The 21422-nt window shown below is 38.1% G+C and overlaps 1 protein-coding gene across 2 annotated transcripts in view; it reads right to left on the bottom strand.

Annotated features, from left to right (window-relative positions):
• Window positions 1-19667, bottom strand: part of dus1l (dihydrouridine synthase 1-like (S. cerevisiae)) — a 32746-nt gene extending 13079 nt beyond the window's left edge. The window contains exons 1-5 of one of the 2 annotated variants that reach the window (XM_061905995.1): window positions 19506-19667; window positions 16018-16274; window positions 8968-9076; window positions 4028-4078; window positions 1463-1575 (exon numbers count right to left, since the gene is read on the bottom strand). In XM_061905995.1, coding sequence (XP_061761979.1) covers window positions 1463-1575; window positions 4028-4078; window positions 8968-9076; window positions 16018-16254 — 510 coding nt within the window. In that variant the 5' untranslated portion in view covers window positions 16255-16274; window positions 19506-19667. Of the gene's footprint in view, window positions 1-1462; window positions 1576-4027; window positions 4079-8967; window positions 9077-16017; window positions 16275-19190; window positions 19243-19505 lie in introns of those variants that run through there. The other variant, XM_061905996.1, reaches the window with a different exon arrangement.
• Between the last annotated feature and the right edge of the window lie 1755 nt (window positions 19668-21422).

The raw sequence follows: 21422 nt of genomic DNA, 5'->3' as shown, positions 1-21422 counted from the left end.
ACTGTTGTAATGCTCTCTGGTCTTCCCAAAAAGAATCTCAGAAGTTTTACAAAACTCAGCAGCACACGTGCTGACCAGGACCAGAGGGCGGGAACACATTACATCAGTTTTATTTCCTGTCCTTACACTATTGTAATGCTATCTGGTCTTCCCAAAAAGAATCTTAGAAGTTTTACAAAACTCAGCTGCACACATGCTGACCAGGACCGGAGGGCGGGAGCACATTACAACAGTTTTAAATTCACTGCATTGGTTTCCTTTCTGCTTTAAAGTTTAATTATCACTTTTTAAATGTCTTATGTGCCTTTACATTTACCTGACCTGCTTTTACCGTGTCAATCTGAGATCCTCTGCTGCAAAACCTTTATCTTCACCAAATACCAGAAAAAAAGAAGAGAACAATCTGCTTGCTTACTTGCTAAACAATATACAAGAATGAAAATGGAATTGTTGTAAGATTGTATTGGATGACTATGACTATATTAGGCGACTTCTTGATCCAATTCTTGTGTTGGATCCTAACTGATCATTTACAACCCTGTATCCATATTCATACACTCAACTAAAATACAAACACTTTGGTTTTTGCTCCCATTTCTCATGACTTGAACTCAGAGATGTCAAACTTTGACTATTAACACTAAAGACCCCTTCCTCTCAAATATTGTTCACAAGACTGTGTTAGTGAGCATTTCTTCCTTGCCAAGATAATCCCCTACACCTGACAGGTGTGGCATATCAAGATGCCACTCTGGAATGTGCAGTTTTATCACATAGCACAATGCCATAGATGTCCCAAGTTCTGAGGAAACGTGCAGTTGGCATGTTGACTGCAGGGATGTCCACCAGAGCTGTTGCCCGTGAATTGAATGTTCCTTTCTCTACCATAAGCCGACTCCAAAGGCGTTTCAAAGAATTTGGCAGTACATCCAACCGGCCTCACAACTGCAGACCACGTGTAACCGCACCAGGCCAGGACCTTCACATCCAGCAGGTGCACCTCCATGATTGTCTGAGATCAGCCACCCGGACAGCTGTTGCAACAATTTGTTTGCATAACCAAATAATATTTGCACAGACTGTGAGACATTGTCTCAGGGAAGTTCATCTGCATGCTTGTCGTCCTCATTAGTGTTGCCACCTGACTGCAGTCGGCCTTCCTAGTCGACGTGAGTAGGCAAATGCTCACATTCGCTTTTCTTACCCCCCCCCAGAACTCCCATAAAGTTAAACTGCCCATTCCAGAGTGGCAGCCTCAGGCAGACCTGTGCAATAATCTGATGTTGAATCAGCATCTTGATATGCCATACCCGTGAGTTGGGAGGGATTAAATTGGCAAAGAAGAAAAGCTCATTAATACAGACTTGTCAACAATATTTGAGAGGAATAGGTATTTTGTGTATATAGTCAAAGTAAAAAACAAAAGTGTTGATATTTTTCTTCAGGGTATAGTTGCTCCTACCTGGCATCCTGCCTTCTCCAGCATTTGGGCGTAGCGGACGGTCTTGTCAAGGTCCTGGAAGATGCGGATCTTACATGTGATTGGCACCGACAGCTTTTCATTGGCCAGCCTGACTGGTGAATGAAAATGTCAATATTGAGGATCAATGTCAAGTGCAGAAACAAACGTTATCCTTGGCAGGTTTGATAAAGCCTATCTACTTGATGATTGCATCTACTATGATGATTTCTTTCTTTAATTCAGTGACTATCATGTGCTGCTCCTTCTCAGCACAGTCCTTAACATGGACTTTCTTCTGAGCCCTGGTGGGAAACTATGACTTCATTTCATGATGACACTGCATAACTACTTCCTCTTCTAGAATAGAATGCTTTTTATCGTCCCTATACACAGGTACAATGAGATTAAAAGCTTTTATTGTCACTATACACAGGTACAATGAGAGTAAAAGCTTTTATTGTCACTATACACAGGTACAATGAGATTAAAAGTATTTATTGTCCCTATACACAGGTACAATGACATTAAAAGCTTATCTTGTCACTATACACTGGGACAATGACATTAAAAACTTTTACAATGGGATTAAAATATTTTATTGTCATTATACACAGGTACAATGACATTAAAAGCTTTTATTGTCACTATAAACAGGTACAACGACATTAAAAGCTTTTATTGTCACTATACACAGGGACAATGACATTAAAAACTTTTACAATGGGATTAAAATATTTTATTGTCACTATACACAGGGACAATGAGATTAAAAGTATTTATTGTCACTATACACAGGTACAATGACATTAAAAGCTTTTATTGTCACTATACACAGGGACAATGACATTAAAAGCTTTTATTGTCACTATACACTGGGACAATGACATTAAAAACTTTTACAATTGGATTAAAAGCTTTTATTGTTATTATACACAGATACAATGAGATTCAAAGCTTTTATTGTCACTATACACAGGTACAATGAGATTAAAAGATGTTATTGTCACTATACACAGGACCAATGAGATTAAAAGGTTTTATTGTCACTATACACAGGTACAATGAGATTAAAAGCTGTTATTGTCCCTATACACAGGTAAAATGACTTTAAAAACTGTTATTGTCATTATACACATGTACAATGAGAATAAAAGCTTTTATTGTCAGTATACACAGGTACAATGACATTAAAAGCTGTTATTGTCACTATACACAGGTACAATGGGGTTAAGAGATTTTATTGTCACTTTACACAGGTACAGAGAGATTAAAAGCTTTTATTGTCACTATTCACAGGTACAATGAGATTAAAAGCTTTTATTGTCACTTTACACAGGTACAGTCACATTAAAAGCTTTTATTGTCACTACACACAGGTGCAGTGACATTAAAAGCTTTTATTGTCCCCACACACAGGTATAGTGACATTAAAAGCGCTTATTGTCTCTACACACAGGTACAGTGACATTAAAAGCTTTTATTTTCACTACACACAGGTACAATGACATTAAAAGCTTTTATTGTCACTATACCCAGGTACAATGAGATTAAAAGCTTTTACCGTCTCTATACACAGGTACAATGAGATCAAAAGCTTTTATTATCACTACACACAAGTACAATGAGATTAAAAGCTTTTACTGTCACTATACACAGGTACAATAAGAATAACAGCTTTTAATGTCGCCATATATTGGTACAATGACATTAAAAGCTTCTATTTTCACTATACATAGGTACAATGAGATTAAAAGCTTTTATTGTCACTATACACAGATACAATGGCTTTTATTGTCACTATACAAATAAAGTACTATCTATACACAGGTATAATGACATTAAAAGCTTTTATTGTCACTATACACAGGTACAATGACATTAAAAGCTTTTATTGCCACTATACACAGGTACAATTGAGATTAAAAGCTTTTATTGTCACTATACAAAGGTACAATGACATTTAAAGCTGTTTTTGTCACTATACACAGGTACAATGACATTAAAAGCTGTTGTTGTCACTATACACAGGTACAATAACATTAAAAGCTGTTGTTGTCACTATACACAGGTACAATTACATTAAAAGCTGTTGTTGTCACTATACACAGGTACAATGACATTAAAATCTGTTGTTGTCACTATACACTGGTACAATAACATTAAAAGCTGTTGTTGTCACTATACACAGGTACAATTACATTAGAAGCTGTTGTTGTCACTATACAGAGGTACAATGACATTAAAATCTGTTGTTGTCACTATACACAGGTACAATTACATTAGAAGCTGTTGTTGTCACTATACAGACGTACAATGACATTAAAATCTGTTGTCACTATACACAGGTACAATTACATTAAAAGCTGTTGTTGTCACTATACACAGGTACAATGACATTAAAAGCAACTCCAGCATCACCGCGACAGTCTATAAATATGCATAACATAGGAAGGAAAGAAAAGAAAAATAGTGCAAAAGGAGGTAAAGTGCAAAGTCAAGTATTGAGAAAGAATGTTCTCATAACACAAGTCTACAAACAAATATTTGCAATAAAAGAAGACATACCCATTTTTTCTAACAGCTCCCATTCATCCTGCAGGAAGACTCCATAGTGCCCTGGGATAAGAAGAGAGCAGAATTTTCAAATGACTCGTATTGGCAGAAGTCCATGAAATGTGCACTTCTATTTATTCTTCACAGTTTTTGTCTCTTTTTCCTGTTTCTTCTTTTTAGTCCATCACAATTACACACGTGTTAGACTACTGCCTTGGTCTTCTCACTGGACTCTCTAAACCAGCAGGTTAGACTACTGCCATGCTCTTCTCACTGGGCTCTCTAAACCAGCAGGTTAGACTACTGCCATGGTCTTCTCACTGGACTGTTTAAACCAGCAGGTTAGACTACTGCCATGGTCTTCTCACTGGACTCTCTAAACCAGCAGCTTAGACCACTGCCATGGTCTTCTCACTGGACTCTCTAAACCAGCAGCTTAGACCACTGCCATGGTCTTCTCACTGGACTCTCTAAACCAGCAGCTTAGACCACTGCCATGGTCTTCTCACTGGACTCTCTAAACCAGCAGGTTAGACCACTGCCATGGTCTTCTCACTGGACTCTCTAAACCAGCAGGTTAGGCCACTGCCATGTTCTTCTACCTGGACTATATAAACCAGCAGGTTAGACTACTGCCAAGGTCTTCTCACTGGACTCTCTAAACCAGCAGGTTAGACCACTGTCATGGTCTTCTCACTAGACTCTCTAAACCAGCAGGTTAGACCACTGCCATGGTCTTCTCACTGGACTCTCTAAACCAGCAGGTTAGACCACTGCCATGGTCTTGTCACTGGACTCTCTAAACCAGCAGGTTAGACCGCTGCCATGGTCTTCTCACTGGACTCTCTAAACCAGCAAGTTAGACCTCACTGGACTCTCTAAACCAGCCGGTTAGACTACTGCCGTGGTCTTCTCATTGGACTCTCTAAACCAGCAGGTTACACTACTGCCATGGCCTTCACACTGGGCTTTCTAAACCAGCTGGAAAGTACTGACTAGAACCAGTCCAGTGCTTAGGTCATAGCACTGGCTTCCTGTTGCTCAGACAATAGACTTAAAACAATCCTGCTTGCATACAAGTCTTCTCATGGTTTTGTGCCAAGGTACATATCTGTTATGTTAGAACCATATGAACCATCTCCAGCTCTGAGAACCTCAGGGACTGGTCTCCTGCTGACATGTTAGAACCATATGAACCTTCTTGAGGTCTAGGAACCTCAGGAAGTGGTCTCCTGCAGACATGTTGGAACCATAAGAACCATCTCGAGGTCTAAGAACCTCAGGGAGTGGTCTCCTGCTGACATGTTGGAACCATAACACCATCTCGAGGTCTAAGAACCTCAGGGAGTGGTCTCCTGCTGGAACCATAAGAACCATCTCGAGGTCTAAGAACCTCAGGGAGTGGTCTTCTGCTGACATGTTGGAATCATAAGAACCATCTTAAGGTCTAACAACCTCAGGGAGTGGTCTCCTGCTGACATGTTAGAACCAAATGAACCATCTCGAGGTCAAGAACCTCAGGGAGTGGTCTGCTGCTGACATGTTAGAACCATACGAACCATGTCGAGGTCTAGGAACCTCAGGGAGTGGTCTCCTGCTGACATGTTAGAACCCTAAGAACCTCATTATGATTGTATTTTCAGATTTTATTGTCCCTTATTTGACTTTCTGTAAAGCACTTTGGTGTAGGCAGATAAACAAATGAGATATTACCACGGTATTGTTGAATGTGCTCACACTAGAAAGCCACACCATTTGGAGAAATAATATGATGGCAGTATTTCAATGAGTCAAGTAGAAAATAGTAGGCACCAGTCTTTTGCCCTGCAATGTTCTACAGATTTGAGAATAAAAATCAGGAATATGACTTTCTTGTGAGGATTATTTCCTGTCTGCTAGAGTCATGCTGCCACGCCCCCTTGCTGCTCGCCTACAGGACGTCTTAACTGTCAAAGCTTCCATTTTTGGGTCAGGAAATGCAGCTTTTGTCCATCTTTCCTGGTGTCTAATGGGCTCATTAAAGGCGCGCCACGTGTTTCATGTTCCGTCATTCAATAAAATAACGTGACAGAGATGGAAGGACAAGAAGATATCTCTGCCAAAAATCCGAAATTTGTGAAAATATCTTGACGAATATGAGATTATTACATAGGTAAAGAGGGTGATAAACGGCCAGCTGGACTAAACAGACAACTTTCCATGGAGTCACATTTAATATTGATCATGTGTGGTATTACAACTCCAGTACACACAGTAGCTGTGTACAAACAAAACATGAAATAATACTTTACAGATACTGTAATATGATTGTTCATGTTTTTCACTCACTACAGATTGGTGTTGTATCACAGTGTTGTGCATTACAAACTCAAACGCGTTTTGTGTTGACGTAGAAGCTGGCTTATCTCTTCCAGTAGTTAGCTTTTATTGCTAATAGCGTAGCATGGCGATGTGTTAGTAGGCTAGAAAAAAAGTTCCTCAGTGTTGTCTCTTACAATAAAAATGTTGCTACATATTGGTTACACAACATAAATTAAGTATTGTTGAATGCATTTTTAAAGTGATTTAGCGGTAGAATTGATTGCTAACATTAGCTACATCACTAGCCACCAACAACGAGACCATTTTTACATGTTAGAATGCAAAAGAAAAATAACTTTAGTCTCATAATGATTGTGAACTATAGGCAACATTTTAAAAACCCTGCCCTTCCCCTTGAAGTGACTTTCACTGCAAGTATATGTCGGCTCAAAACATTGTCTCTGACTACAAATAATCTGCAATGGTCCTGAAAAAACATCGCAGTCCATCTCTATGATATACACACTGAAATGGTTTTATTTGAAACAAATAAACAACAGGACTGTCCTGCAAGCTCACAAGTCAACAATGAAATATCTTAGTTGTTGAGACTATAATAAGAAAGTTGTTCAGGCTACAATAGGAAAGACCTTACTCTCTCTTGTTTTCATGTTGGCATTTAAGATGGCTGGTGATTAGCACACTAGTTGCAAGCTAGCGATCAGTGCACTAGCTTATTTCCCCAGGAAATGAGGAGTATCACCACCAGTCTGTGGGTTTATCAAATGGCGGTTATCAAGCAAGGTTTTAGGATCATTTAGATAAAATGGCGATACCAATGTGGACAATGCAAATGATTTATTCTTGATATACTTTAGGGGGCTGCCTTATCACCATAAAAGTTAACTCCCTTTGTCTTACTTTTAGACCTCTCTTGGCGATGCTATGTTTGCATTGTAAGGGCTCGTCTCCTAAAGCCTTAGCTGAAGTTGGCCAGGTACTATTCTGTCTCAGTGGTGCTTTTTACTCGACATATACAGTCGTGATCAAAAGATGACATACACTTAGAGCTAAGGGACATATGGAACATACTCGATATATCGTGGGTTTGTCTCTGTGCGATATAGAAAATGACTATATCGTGAGTATTGTAGTATACGTTCTCACGCAGTTGCTTTTTACACTTTAGGCTTTTCTCACTCTTTCTTGTCTCTCCTTCACACAGAAACATAAAACAAGTGGACCTTCTTACATATGTCACATACTGTCGCATGTGCAACGTCATACATCCTCGTCCAGCAGAGAGGTAGCAGAGAGAAATGTACCATAGGTAAAGTTAGCTGTGGCAGCTAACTTCTGTGGCATGTGGTGCTCGCGGAGCGCTTTGAGTGGTAATACGAGAGAGCGAAGGTGCCAATCTGGTAACAAATGAAGGAAGAAGAATGAATTCCCAAGAAAAACAGCAGGGGGTCCATTGTCTGGTGGTGGTTTGGCTTTAAGCGGGAGGATGTTGAACAGACAACCGTAATATGTCAAGTATGCTGCAAAAGCATTGCTACAAAGAGTAGCAGCACTGCTAATTTATAGCATCATTTGAAAAGTCACCTGCTAGAGAATGAAGAGTGCTTGTAAGTCCACATGTCAACTTCTCGGCCGGTGCCACACCCACAAAATGCCCAATCCACCCACAAAGTGCCCAGTCAACCGGCACTGACCCAATTGAGCCTGGTGTCTTCCAGTGTCACATCAACACCGTATGAAAGAAAATGGTCAACAACAGAAAGAGATAAAGTCCGCAGTAAACTACCACATAGGGAAGGACATACACTTTTTGATTTCCTATTATGCAGCTCATATTTATTTGACACTAATTGAAATATCTTGTGTGACATCATGCACAAAAGTGCACTTTATTTGTCTTGAACCATTGTAGTGGCGTTCTGTACAAAAAGTGCACTTTAATTTAGTGTTTTTTTGATATGTCATCTTAGTGACATCATGCACAAAAGTGCACCAATAGCTTGTTTTAAAATGTCTGACATTATTGCTAGTTTTGTTTTGAAATGACATGAATGTTTGTGCCACTGCTTAATAACTGTTTAATAAATACACTTTTGCTAAGTTTACTTAGTTGTGATTTCCCTCTCTGTATGAAAGTTTAAAATGAGCATATATTAATGCAGTATGAACAAGAATGTTTTAATGTAGACACATAGAATCATCATACTGCTGTGATTATATGCATCAAGTGTTCATTCAAGGCTAAGGCAAAATATCCAGATATATATGATGTGTCGTGACATGGCCTTAACATATCCACATATTAATAGAAAGCAATAACGCCCAGCCCTACATACACATGTAAAGAACGTCATGTCATTGCTGTCTTGAGTTTCCAATCATTTCTACAACTCATGAATGTTTTTTATGACCAACAAGTTTGTGCTCCAATCACACTATCACAAAAAAATAAGAATTGTAACTCAAGACATGATGTTCTTTAAAAGGGTATGTCCACTTTTGACCACGACTCTATGTCATCCAAAAGAACTTGGGAGTGTTCTTAGGACTACTAGCGGTAATGGTTACATCCCTAGAACATAGGTGAGTCATTTGTGTTGTGTTTGTATCTGGGACTGGGTTGCACCGACCCCTTTTGGCGATCATCTGAGGACAACCCAAGTTGAGATCGATGGCGTCACAATAGTCCTGTGCCAACATGGCTGCCTGAATGAACACCTCGGGGTCATTGGCACAGAACTGGGGAGAAAAAGAGGGATGTTATTTACATTGAAATATGACAAGATCAGTGCAGAAATATTACATGACAATGTTTGACAGTGATCAGGAGACAGAAGAAGATGGTATCACACAGTGATGTGCGATACCACAGGTAATGCCACTCTGTGCAAATGTACATACCTCATGTGTCTGCTAAAACACAGTACAGTAATCTATCAATTCATATCTGCACCTCATTGCTCTTTTATCCTTCACTACCATAAGCTAATGCAACAAAATTTTGTTCTTATCTGTACTGCAAAGTTCAAATTCGAATGACAATAAAATAAAGTCTAAGTCTAACTCTAGTATCTAAATCGTCTAGTCTAAGATCATCTTATAGCATGAAGAATACAATAGCAATGATTTGAAACTCAAATATATTGAGGTAGTGGTGTGAATTACAGAATAACCAAGCCAATACAACAGACAAAATAAACAAAAATTATGTTTTCAAACCATTAAAAAAAAGTAAATAAGTAAAATAATTACAACATTTTACAAAAACTCTACTAATAAAACATGAAAACAAAAAACTACAGTAAAAATGTAAGAAAAAAAAGGGCAGGACAATTTTAATGTAATGAGAAAAAGCTGACGTTGTTCAACTAATAATTAATAATAATATACTTAGTCACATTTGTCTTTAAATATACATAATATCTGTTCATAGCCTTTTTTTAAACAAAGAAAATATCAAAATGACTCGACTTAAGTATGCGGCCCTTGGTGGAAAAAGTTTAGACACCCCTGATTTAAACTATTACAAGATCTGAAGACAAAAATACATATACCTACAATATAAACACATTTGAGTTATTCCAAAATAAAATAATAATCACTTTTGAACAATGGTTGGGTTTACTGAACATGAATTTGGTTTGTACACGCAGAGTGTTTGACACTGCCGTAATGTGCTAACTCATCATGATGTAGTTGTAATGTGCTAACTCATCATTATGTAGTTTTAATGTGCTAACTCATCATGATGTAGTTGTAATGTGCTAACTCATCATTATGTAGTTGTAATGTGCTAACTAATCAGTATGTAGTTGTAATGTGGTAACTCATCATTATGCAGTTGTAATGTGTTAACTCATTGTTATGTAGTTGTGATGTGCTAACCCATCATTATGAAGTTGTAATGCGCTAACTCATCATTAATAATAACACTAACTTCTGTCTGTGAATTTATATATATGTGTTTAGTGGCACTGTTCAGTATGTGGGAAAAGTTTGGAACCCCAGAACTCAAGTATCAATACTTTGATTTGAGAATTGGCATAGGAGCATAAAGGCAAAGTATCTGTGGTATCGATATTTCAGTTTCAGTCCGCACATCATTAGTGACTGTCACTACTTTCTCATCTGCACCATCTACAATTATAATATGTAGTAAATGTGTAATATGACAATGTTTATGTTGTACAACTGTGTCAGTGTGGTAGTAATATGACAATGTTTGTGTTGTCCAACTGTGTCATTGTGCTAGTGATATGACAATGTTTATGTTGTCCAACTGTGTAAATGTGCTAGTAATATGACAATGTTTATGTTGTACAACTGTGTCAGTGTGCTAGTAATATGACAATGTTTATGTTGTACAACTGTGTCAGTGTGCTAGTAATATGACAATGTTCATGTTATACAACTGTGTCAGTGTGCTAGAAATATGACAATGTTCATGTTGTACAAAGGTGTCAGTGTGCTAGTAATATGACAATGTTTAACTTGCCTAACTGTGTCAGTGTGCTAGTATTATGACAATGTTCATGTTGTACAACGGTGTCAGTGTACTAGTATTATGACAATGTTCATGTTGTACAACGGTGTCAGTGTGCCGGTAATATGACAGTGTCTATGTTGTACAACTTTGTCAGTTTACCGGGAATATGACAATGTTTATGTTGTACAATGGTGTCAGTGTGCCGGTAATACGACAATGTTTAATTTGTACAACGGTGTCAGTGTGATAGTAATGTGACAATGCTTATGTTGTACAACCGTGTCAGTGTGCTAGTAATATGACAATGTTTATGTTGTACAATGGTGTCAGTGTGCCGGTAATATGACAATGTTTATGCTGTACAACTGTGTCAGTGTGCTAGTAATATGACAATGTTCATGTTGTACAACGGTGTCAGTGTGCTAGTAATATGACAATGTTTATGTTGTACAACTGTGTCAGTGTGCTAGTAATATGACAATGTTTATGTTGTACAACTGTGTCAGTGTGCTAGTAATATGACAATGTTTATGTTGTACTACTGTGTCAGTGTGCTGATAATATGACAATGTTTATATTGTACAACCATGTCAGTGTGCTACTAATATGAAAATGTTTAACTTGCCTAACTGTGTCAGTGTGCTACTAATATGAACATTTTTAACTTGCCTAACTGTGTCAGTGTGCTGGTAATATGATAATGTTTATGTTGTACAACTGTGTCAGTGTGCTGGTAATATGACCATTTTTATGTTGTACAACTGTGTCAGTGTGCTAGTAATGGTATTCCGTAACAGTCCAACAAATCAAGAATATAAATGGCGGTAGTCCGTAACACTCTAATAAATCAACAAAATAAATGATGGTAATCCGTAACACTCCGGTAAATCAAAAATATAAATGGTGGTCGTCCATAACACCCCAATAAATCAATAATATAAATGGTGGTAGTCCGTAACACTCCAATAAATCAAGAATATAAATGGTGGTAGTCTGTAACACTCCAATAAATCAATAATATAAATGGTGGTGGTCCGTAACACTCCAATACATCAAGACTATAAATGCTGGTAGTCTGTAACACTCCAATAAATCAATAATATAAATGGTGGTAGTCCGTAACACTCCAATAAATCTAAAATATAAATGCTGGTAGTCCGTAACACTCCAATAAATCAATAATATAAAGCAGGGGTGTCAAACTTAAGGCCCGAGGGCCAAGTCAGGCCCGCCAACAGGTTTTATCGGGCCCGTGGGTTGAGTTTGCCAAATATAAAAATTAACCTGAAATGTTTGAATGAAAGAAACTGCTGTTATAAATGTGTCCACTGAATGTCGCAATAGCACTTCTCTGTATCTTTGTAGATGATGCTACATATGTACAAAATAAACCACATGTTAGTACATCAGTCGAGGAAAATGATCAAACTACATAAATAACATCCTGCAATTGGATTTTGATAGAATTTTCTTTATCTTGATGGATTCAAAATTAACACCAATGAGTAGACTGATGAACATTATGACAAAAACTTGGAATTTTGGCAGCATTATAATGAAAGTTACTCAACGCAAGTCAAAATTTTACAACAAAAACTGAACATTTGTGCAATAATATGATAAAAGTTGGATTTCAACTCAATAACTGTCGCAATTTAAAAATAAAAGCTTAACATTTTGGCGTTTATGAAAATTGTCATAAAACTTAAAAATGTTGGCATTATTATAATAATCATCAGAATTTTGATTGGCAAAATTAAAACAAAAGTCACTATTTGACAAAAAATGTTTAAAAAAAAATTGGCAATATTGTGACAAAGGTCAGAATTGTATATGACAAACGTTGCCATTTTGTATTAAAAAGTAACAACTTTACATAAAAAAGTAATAATTTTAGGAGAAAATATTGCAATGTAACAGAAACAGAAAGAATATGACATCATCACATAATAAATAATGACAGATAAAGCTAGAATACTATTAACCGCAACAGGTAATTATAAAAAAAACATTACGATTCGTACATTTTCAGAATGTGGTTATTCTATTTTTTAACAAAGAAAACAATCTGCAGTTGTCTTTATTTTTAAGTTATCGTGCCGTGATTTTACCAGTCTGGCCCACTAGGGAGTAGATTTTACTCCATGTGGCCCCTGAGCTAAAGTGAGTTTGACACCCCTGATATAAAGGGTGGTAGTCCGTAATACTCCAATAAATCAAGAATATAAATGCTGGTAGTCCGTAACACTCCAATAAAACAAGAATATAAATGCTAGTAGTCCGTAACACTCCAATAAATCAAGAATATAAATGGTGGTAGTCTGGAACTCCAATAAATCAAGAATATAAATGGTGGTAGTCCGTAACACTCCACAAAATCAAGAATATAAATGGTGGTAGTCCGTAACATCCCAATAAATCAAGAAAATAAATTGTGGTAGTCCGTAACGCTCCAAAAAAATCAAGAATATAAATGGTAGTAGTCCGCAACACTCCAATAAATCAAGAATATAAATGGTGGTAGTCCGTAACAGTTTCAAGCAGAGTGGAAAAAAAGATGGAATCTCTCTGTTCTGAGAAAAAATGTAAATGTTCATTTCCAAAACTAAGACCTGCATCAAATGATGTGTTCAATAGTCTGCAGTTAAAGTGAGTGCTGTTGCGGCAGGTGGATTGACTTGAATCACTGGAGCCTTGTCATTTGAAACAAAGTCCTTCAAGAAGGTCAAATGTGTACACGTACAAACAAGATTGAGCCTTGTAAAAGGCCAACATGCTGGTAGACCAAGGAACACATCAGAAAACTTCCAGAAAAAAACTGGAGTGAGCGGCTGTAAAGGTGTCTAAAAGAAATAGGATTCAAATGAAGAAAAGCTAAAGAAAAAGCCATCACTAATGTGTAAACAAAAAAGAAGATTCCAATGGTTCAGGAACAGCAATCAATCAATCAAAGTGTATTTATATAGCCCTAAATCACATGTGTCTCAAAGGGCTGCACAAGCCACAACCACAACCTGGGCTCAGATCCCACATCAGGGCAAAGAAAAACTCAACCCAATGAGAAACCTTGGAGGGGACCACAGATGTGGACTGGATTTAGTTAATAATGTGAGAGTCTAGTCCATAGTGAATCTAGTTAATAGTGTGAGAGTCCAGTCCATAGTGGATCTAGTTAATAGTGTGCAAGTCTAGTCCATAGTGGATCTAGTTAATAGTGTGAGAGTCCAGTCCATTGTGGATCTAACATAGTAGTGTGAGAGTCCAGTCCATAGTGGATCTAGTTAATAGTGTGCAAGTCTAGTCCATAGTGGATCTAGTTAATAGTGTGAGAGTCCAGTCCATTGTGGATCTAACATAGTAGTGTGAGAGTCCAGTCCATAGTGGATCTAGTTAATAGTGTGAGAGTCCAGTCCATGGTGGATCTAGTTAATAGTGTGAGTGTCCAGTCCATAGTGAATCTAGTTAATAGTGTGAGAGTCTAGTCCATAGTGGATTTAGTTAATAGTATATGAGTCCAGTCCATAGTGGATCTAGTTAATAGTGTGCGAGTCTAGTCCATAGTGGATTTAGTTAATAGTATATGAGTCCAGTCCATAGTGGATCTAGTTAATAGGGTGCAAGTCTAGTCCATAGTAGATCTAGTTAATAGTGTGAGAGTCCAGTCCATTGTGGATCTAACATAGTAATGTGAGAGTGCAGTCCATAGTGGATCTAGTTAATAGTGTGTGAGTCTAGTCCATAGTGGATCAAGTTAATAGTGTGAGAGTCCAGTCCATTGTGGATCTAACATATTAGTGTGAGAGTCCAGTCCATAGTGGATTTTTGATTGATTGATTGATACTTTTATTAGTAGATTGCACAGTTCAGTACATATTCCGTACAATTGACCACTAAATGGTAACACCCAAATAAGTTTTTCAACTTGTTTAAGTCGGGGTCCACGTTAATCAATTCATGGACTCAATTCATCAATTCCAGTCCATTGTGGATCTAGCATAGTAGTGTGAGAGTGCAGTCCATAGTGGATTTAGTTAATAGTGTGCGAGTCTAGTCCATAGTGAATCTAGTTAATAGTGTGAGTCCAGTCCATTGTGGTTTTAACATAGTAGTGTGAGAGTCCAGTCCGTAGTAGATCTAGTTAATAGTGTGAGAGTCCAGTCCATAGTGGATTTAGTTAGTAGTGTGAGAGTCCAGTCCATAGTGGATCTAGTTAATAGTGTGCAAGTGTAGTGCATAGTGGATCTAGTTAATAGTGTGAGAGTCCAGTACATTGTGGATCTAACATAGTAGTGTGAGAGTCCAGTCCATAGTGGATCTAGTTAATAGTGTGAGAGTCCAGTCCATAGTGGATTTAGTTAATAGTGTGAGAGTCCAGTCCATAGTGGATTTAGTTAATAGTCTGAGAGTCCAGTCCATAGTGTATCTAGTTAATAGTGTGAGAGTCCAGTCCATAGTGGATTTAGTTAATAGTGTTAGAGTCCAGTTCATAGTGGATTTAGTTAATAGTCTGAGAGTCCAGTCCATAGTGTATCTAGTTAATAGTGTGAGAGTCCAGTACATTGTGGATCTAACATAGTAGTGTGAGAGTCCAGTCCATAGTGGATCTAGTTAATAGTGTGAGAGTCCAGTCCATAGTGGATTTAGTTAATAGTGTGAGAGTCCAGTCCATAGTGGATTTAGTTAATAGTGTGAGAGTCCAGTCCATAGTGTATCTAGTTAATGGTGTGAGAGTCCAGTCCATAGTGTATCTAGTTAAAAGTGTGAGAGTCCAGTCGATAGTGGACTTAGTCAATCAGCTAAAAGATTTGTTTGCTTCCAATGAGATTTACGAAGACGGCCGCATGAAGAAAACATGTTCACAGTCATTGATGAAACTTCATCCCACCATGATGATTATCCTTTGACTCAATGATGAGTGTGAAGTTGTCCTTGAATAAAGTGAGAGATGAGGTGGAAGTGACTAGATGACCATCCAATATAAGGTGGAAGTGACTAAATGACCATCCAGTATGAGGTGGAAGTGACTAGATGACCATCCAGTATGAGGTGGACGTGAAAAGATGTAGCAAGATTGACTCCTTAGGTCCATGACTTAGTCTTTTTCTTTTCCATGTTTGGTTCCTCAGAATTGAGTGATGCCATCCATGTCAGAGTAAAAAGCAGCAGTAGTTTCTTCAAGCCACAAAGGGTTTACCTGAGTGATCAGCGGTCTGTCCTCCTGGCACACCTCGTTGTAGAGGTTCTCCCGCCTGTAGTTGGCATCCCGAACAAACACCTGAGCATGAAGCATAGGTGTATAGCACAGGTGGGCGCCATGACGACGGCTGAGTAGACGCCAAGCCAGCTCACTCTGGTCCACCATGGGTGCCACCACGAAGCAGGCTTCTTTCAGGGTGTTCTTCCAGAAATCAAACCCCCGAAGCTTAGTCATGGTCCAGATCTTGTAAGACTCTGCGACAAAGAAAGCACTTAATCATACGTACATTCAAGATATTAAAATAGTACATTTGAATTCCCATAGCTCAATGACTCACCTTTTGGAATCCATAAAAACAATTTTTCAACATCTTGTTGAATTGGTATGAATGTCCCATGTTTAGGATTGTAGGTTGTGGACAATATATGACAAGAAGTTTAGGCCAATGTATCACACCACAAACTAACCAAGTTTATACATGATAAGGAGTTTAGGCCATTGTACCACACCACAAACTAACCAAGTTTATACATGACAAGGAGTTTAGGCCAATGTATCACACCACAAACTAACCAAGTTTATATATGACAAGGAGTTAAGGCCAATGTATCACACCACAAACTAACCAAGTTTATACACGATAAGGAGTTTAGGCCATTGTACCACACCACAAACTAACCAAGTTTATACATGACAAGGAGTTTAGGCCAATGTATCACACCACAAACTAACCAAGTTTATATATGACAAGGAGTTAAGGCCAATGTATCACACCACAAACTAACCAAGTTTATATATGACAAGAAGTTTAGGCCAATGTATCACACCACAAACTAACCAAGTTTATATATGACAAGGAGTTTAGGCCAATGTATCACACCACAAACTAACCAAGTTTATATATGACAAGGAATTTAGGCCAATGTATCACACCACAAACTAACCAAGTTTATATATGACAAGGAGTTTAGGCCAATGTATAACACCACAAACTAACCAAGTTTATATATGACAAGAAGTTAAGGCCAATGTACCACACCACAAACTAACCATGTTTATATATGACAAGGAGTTAAGGCCAATGTACCACACCACAAACTAACCATGTTTATACATGACAAGGAGTTTAGGCCAATGTATCACACCACAAACTAACCAAGTTTATATATGACAAGGAGTTAAGGCCAATGTATCACACCACAAACTAACCATGTTTATACATGACAAGGAGTTTAGGCCAATGTATCACACCACAAACTAACCAAGTTTATATATGACAAGGAGTTTATGCCAATGTACCACACCACAAACTAACCAAGTGTATACATGACAAGGAGTTTAAGCCAATGTATCACACCACAAACTAGGGTTGGGCAATATGGCCTTTTTAAATATCTCAATATTCTTAGGCCATAGCACGATACACAATATATGTCTTGATATTTTCCTTAGCCTTGAGTTAACACTTGATGCATATAATCACACCAGAATGATGATTTCTGTGTCTACATTAAAACATTCTTGTTCATACTGCATTAGTATATGCTCATTTTAAACATTCATGCAGAAAGGGAAATCACAACTAAGTCAATTGACCAAAACTGTATTTATTAAGCAGTTATTAAGCAGTGGCACAATCATTCATGTCATTTCAAAACAGTAAATGCAAGATTGAAATGCGGAGTAAGTACTCTTCATTCTATAGCAGGTGACTTTTCAAATGATGCTACACATTAGCAGTAATGCTACTTTCGTAGCAACGCTTTTGCCCCACACTTGACAAATTACGTTTGTCTGTTCGACATATTCCCACTTGAAGCCAAACCACCGCCAGATGATGGACTCCCTGCTGTTTTTCTTGGAAATAATTATTCCTTCATTTGTTACCAGATTTGCACCTTCTTTCTCTCGTATTACCACTGGCGCCACAGCTAACGTTACCCATGCTGCTACCTTTCTGCTCCGCGAGGGCGTATACATATGTGACGTATGTAAGAAGATGCGCTTGCTGTCTATGAGAAGGAGAGCCAAGAAAGAGTGGGAAAAGCCTGTAGTGTAATGCCAGCAACTAAAAGCAACTACGTGAAAACGAATATCCGAATATCACAATAAAGTAATTTTCTATATTGCGACAAATTTCTATATCGAGACAACCCCGCGTTATATAAATGGGTTGTACTTGTATAGCGCTTTTCTACCTTCAAGGTACTCAAAGCGCTTGACACTACTTCCACATTTACCCATTCACACACACATTCACACACTGATGGAGGGAGCTGCCATGCAAGGCGCCAACCAGCACCCATCAGGAGCAAGGGTGAAGTGTCTTGCTCAGGACACAACGGACGTGACGAGGTTGGTACTAGGTGGGAATTGAACCAGGGACGCTCGGGTTGCGCACGGCCACTCTCCCCACTGCGCCACGCCGTCCCTAAAAAACTGGAACACGGCGGTTGGCGCGCAAATCGATATATCGTTCAGCCCTACCACAAACTAACCATGTTTATAGCAGCAACAACTTTAATGTGTGTGTAGTTTTCATGACCAGAATTACAGCTGCTACAATCTCCATGAAAAATCCCTAATGCTAATCGTTAGCATGTATATGGTGTATCCCATGTAAATTAGCATCAAGCTAGGATGTTTGAAAAGTGGAGTTGTACTTCTGAACGTTTGCTTAGTTTTCTGTGGGGATGTAAATACATAAACATTTCATATCCAGGTTATTGTCACCAAAGTATGTGTGCACACAATATACTTTCTGATAAGTAGATAGTTGTGTACATGACTGTGGAGGGGAGCGTGGCCTGCGGGCCTGCCGCGGAGCGGGGTGTGCAAGGACCAGCCTCGAAGACAGCAGCATGTGAGTAGATTGCTCGGCTGGGCCTTGTTATCTAATCACCTGTCGCCTTTATTAGCAGCAGCCGGACGAGACAAGTGGTTGGAGTTGGGAGTTGGAACAGAGTGAGACACAATGGCGAGAGATTGAGAGAGCGAGGAGACACGAGCAGACTGAGAAGTCACGAGATCGAAGACTGCTAAAATGCGGACTATCCGTGTGCGTGGCGCTTGCAATAAAAGACTTGTTCAAACCTGACAACTAGGCTCCCAGAAGATCTAATGGCACCATAGAGAGACTTTCACAATGACAATTTTAAGGATGTACTTACAGTCACTAGTAGTAGTAGATAAGTAGATAGTTGTGTAAATGCCAATTTAAAGGATGTTCTTACAGTCACTAGTTGTAGTAGATAAGCAGATAGTTGTGTACATGACAATTTAAAGGATGCACTTACAGTCACTAGTGGTTGTAGATAAGTAGATGGTTGTGTACATGACAATTTAAAGGATGTACTTACAGTCACTAGTAGTAGTACATAAGTAGATAGTTGTGTACATGACAATTTAAAGGATGTACTTACAGTCACTAGTAGTAGTACATAAGTAGATAGTTGTGTACATGACAATTTAAAGGATGTACTTACAGTCACTAGTAGTAGTAGATAAGTAGATAGTTGTGTACAAGAGCATAATAATAAGTAGATAGTTGTGTAAATGACAATTAGATAAGTAGATAATCGTCCGTGGACACTTCCTTACAGTGAAGTACGGTCATGTGTAACACTAAAAAGGTACCGACTATTGACAGGAAACGTGCACTGAACAAAAGTTCCTGTTTTTGCACCATTTCCGGTGTCCTGGCGACTTTGGTCCCCGTTGGAATTAAAGGAAAAATGCGATCTTTTAAACTCTCATGTTGTAAAAATACATATAAAAATAATCACCATAAAATAAACTATAAATGTATGGCCTGATATTTTTATTTGAGTGTTTTCCCTCACATATGTTATGCTCCGTGTTTTATTTCATGATTTATTTATGACATGTGAGTTATCTGATACCCTTCATGTTTATGTCTTGTTGTTATTGTATGAAAACACTTGATTGTCGTTATTGGAATTGTTGAGTGTCTGTATTGTACTTTCCATTCATCCATTTCTTACCGCTTGTCACTTTTTTGGGGGTAGCGGGGGTGCTGGAGCCTATCAGCTGCATTTGGGTGGAAGGAGCGGTACACTCTGGAAAAGTCTGTATTGTACTTATATATATATATATATATATATATATATATATATATATATATATATATATATATATATAAGTACAACTGTGTCAGTGTGCTAGTAATATGACAATGAAACAATATGTTTCATTTTTACCGTCATTAACAGCATCATAAAGGACTTGTAGCTTGTTACAGGGACAGTGGAGGCTCTCTGCCTTCCAAACCACTGCTGCTCAGAGAGGAACTCCGTAGCACCGAAAGTCCGGACGATAAACGTGTTTATGACTGATAAGACTACACAAATACACCCATCCTAACAAGTATATGATAAATGTAGAGAACTTTTCCTTTTCTTTTACTTTCATATTGTAACAGTGATTGGATGTTTACTGAGGGCTGACGCATGGGCGTCGCCAAACATATTTCACTGGGGCACGTGCCCCACTGTTGATCTGCAGTGCCCCAGTAAAAATTTCACCAATAAAAAAAAAAACGCTTCATAGTTTTAAGTCTACATAACATAGACACAGCGCACATACTACTTAGTATGGTAATTGATTGCAACTGTATTCACTCCACTAACAATGAGCACATGGCTAAATAATATGGTAATTTATTCACATGTGGATCAAGACTTCAGTTGAGAGAGAGAGAGAGAGAGAGAGAGGATGAGAATCACTGCAGGGGATAGGTAACGTTAGCCAACAACAATTTTTTAATTGCATTATTTTGATTTTGATTTGACTCAAACTGTAACTCCTAGATGGATTTAAGAAAGTTATTCGCCCGCAGCAGGGAAGAAGCAGCAAGGAATGAGAGATGTAAGTGAAGTCCTAGCTAGCTAGGCAACATCATTGTCTTAAGTTGATGCTAAGTTAGCTAACGTTATTCCTTGTATCAAGACAAACATATTCATTTGCTGTACGAGCTGTCGGGGGAATTTCCAATGAACATGAAACATAATGTTGGTTATTGTCTGCTGGTTCTGCATCTATGATGATTTGGAGTAAGCATGTGTGAGTTGAGTGCTTCTCAAATGGTTTATCTTCAGGAAGAAAATCATTTTTCCATATCATCAAGTCGTGAGCCAAATTTTTAAATCATTCAAGTTTATTTCACAGAAAAATAGCACAGTAGACTTGTCTTGTTAATCGGTGTGACTTTGACTAAAATAATCTTGTTTTGTCACCAGAAAAATGGCTACAGCTAAAGCATCTGGTTTTGTTTCCAGAAAAAATAGTAACATTTCTGTATTTGTTTTCAGAAAGATGGCTGAAGATATCGGGTTTTGTTGCCCCATTTAGATTTTTTTATAAATATATTTCCATGTCTGTCC

This window comes from Nerophis ophidion, linkage group LG07 (genome assembly GCF_033978795.1).
Source record: "Nerophis ophidion isolate RoL-2023_Sa linkage group LG07, RoL_Noph_v1.0, whole genome shotgun sequence".
Taxonomy (NCBI): Eukaryota; Metazoa; Chordata; class Actinopteri; order Syngnathiformes; family Syngnathidae; genus Nerophis; species Nerophis ophidion.
Note: the sequence above shows the minus strand (reverse complement) of the source record. Positions and strands in the feature narration are given on the sequence as shown.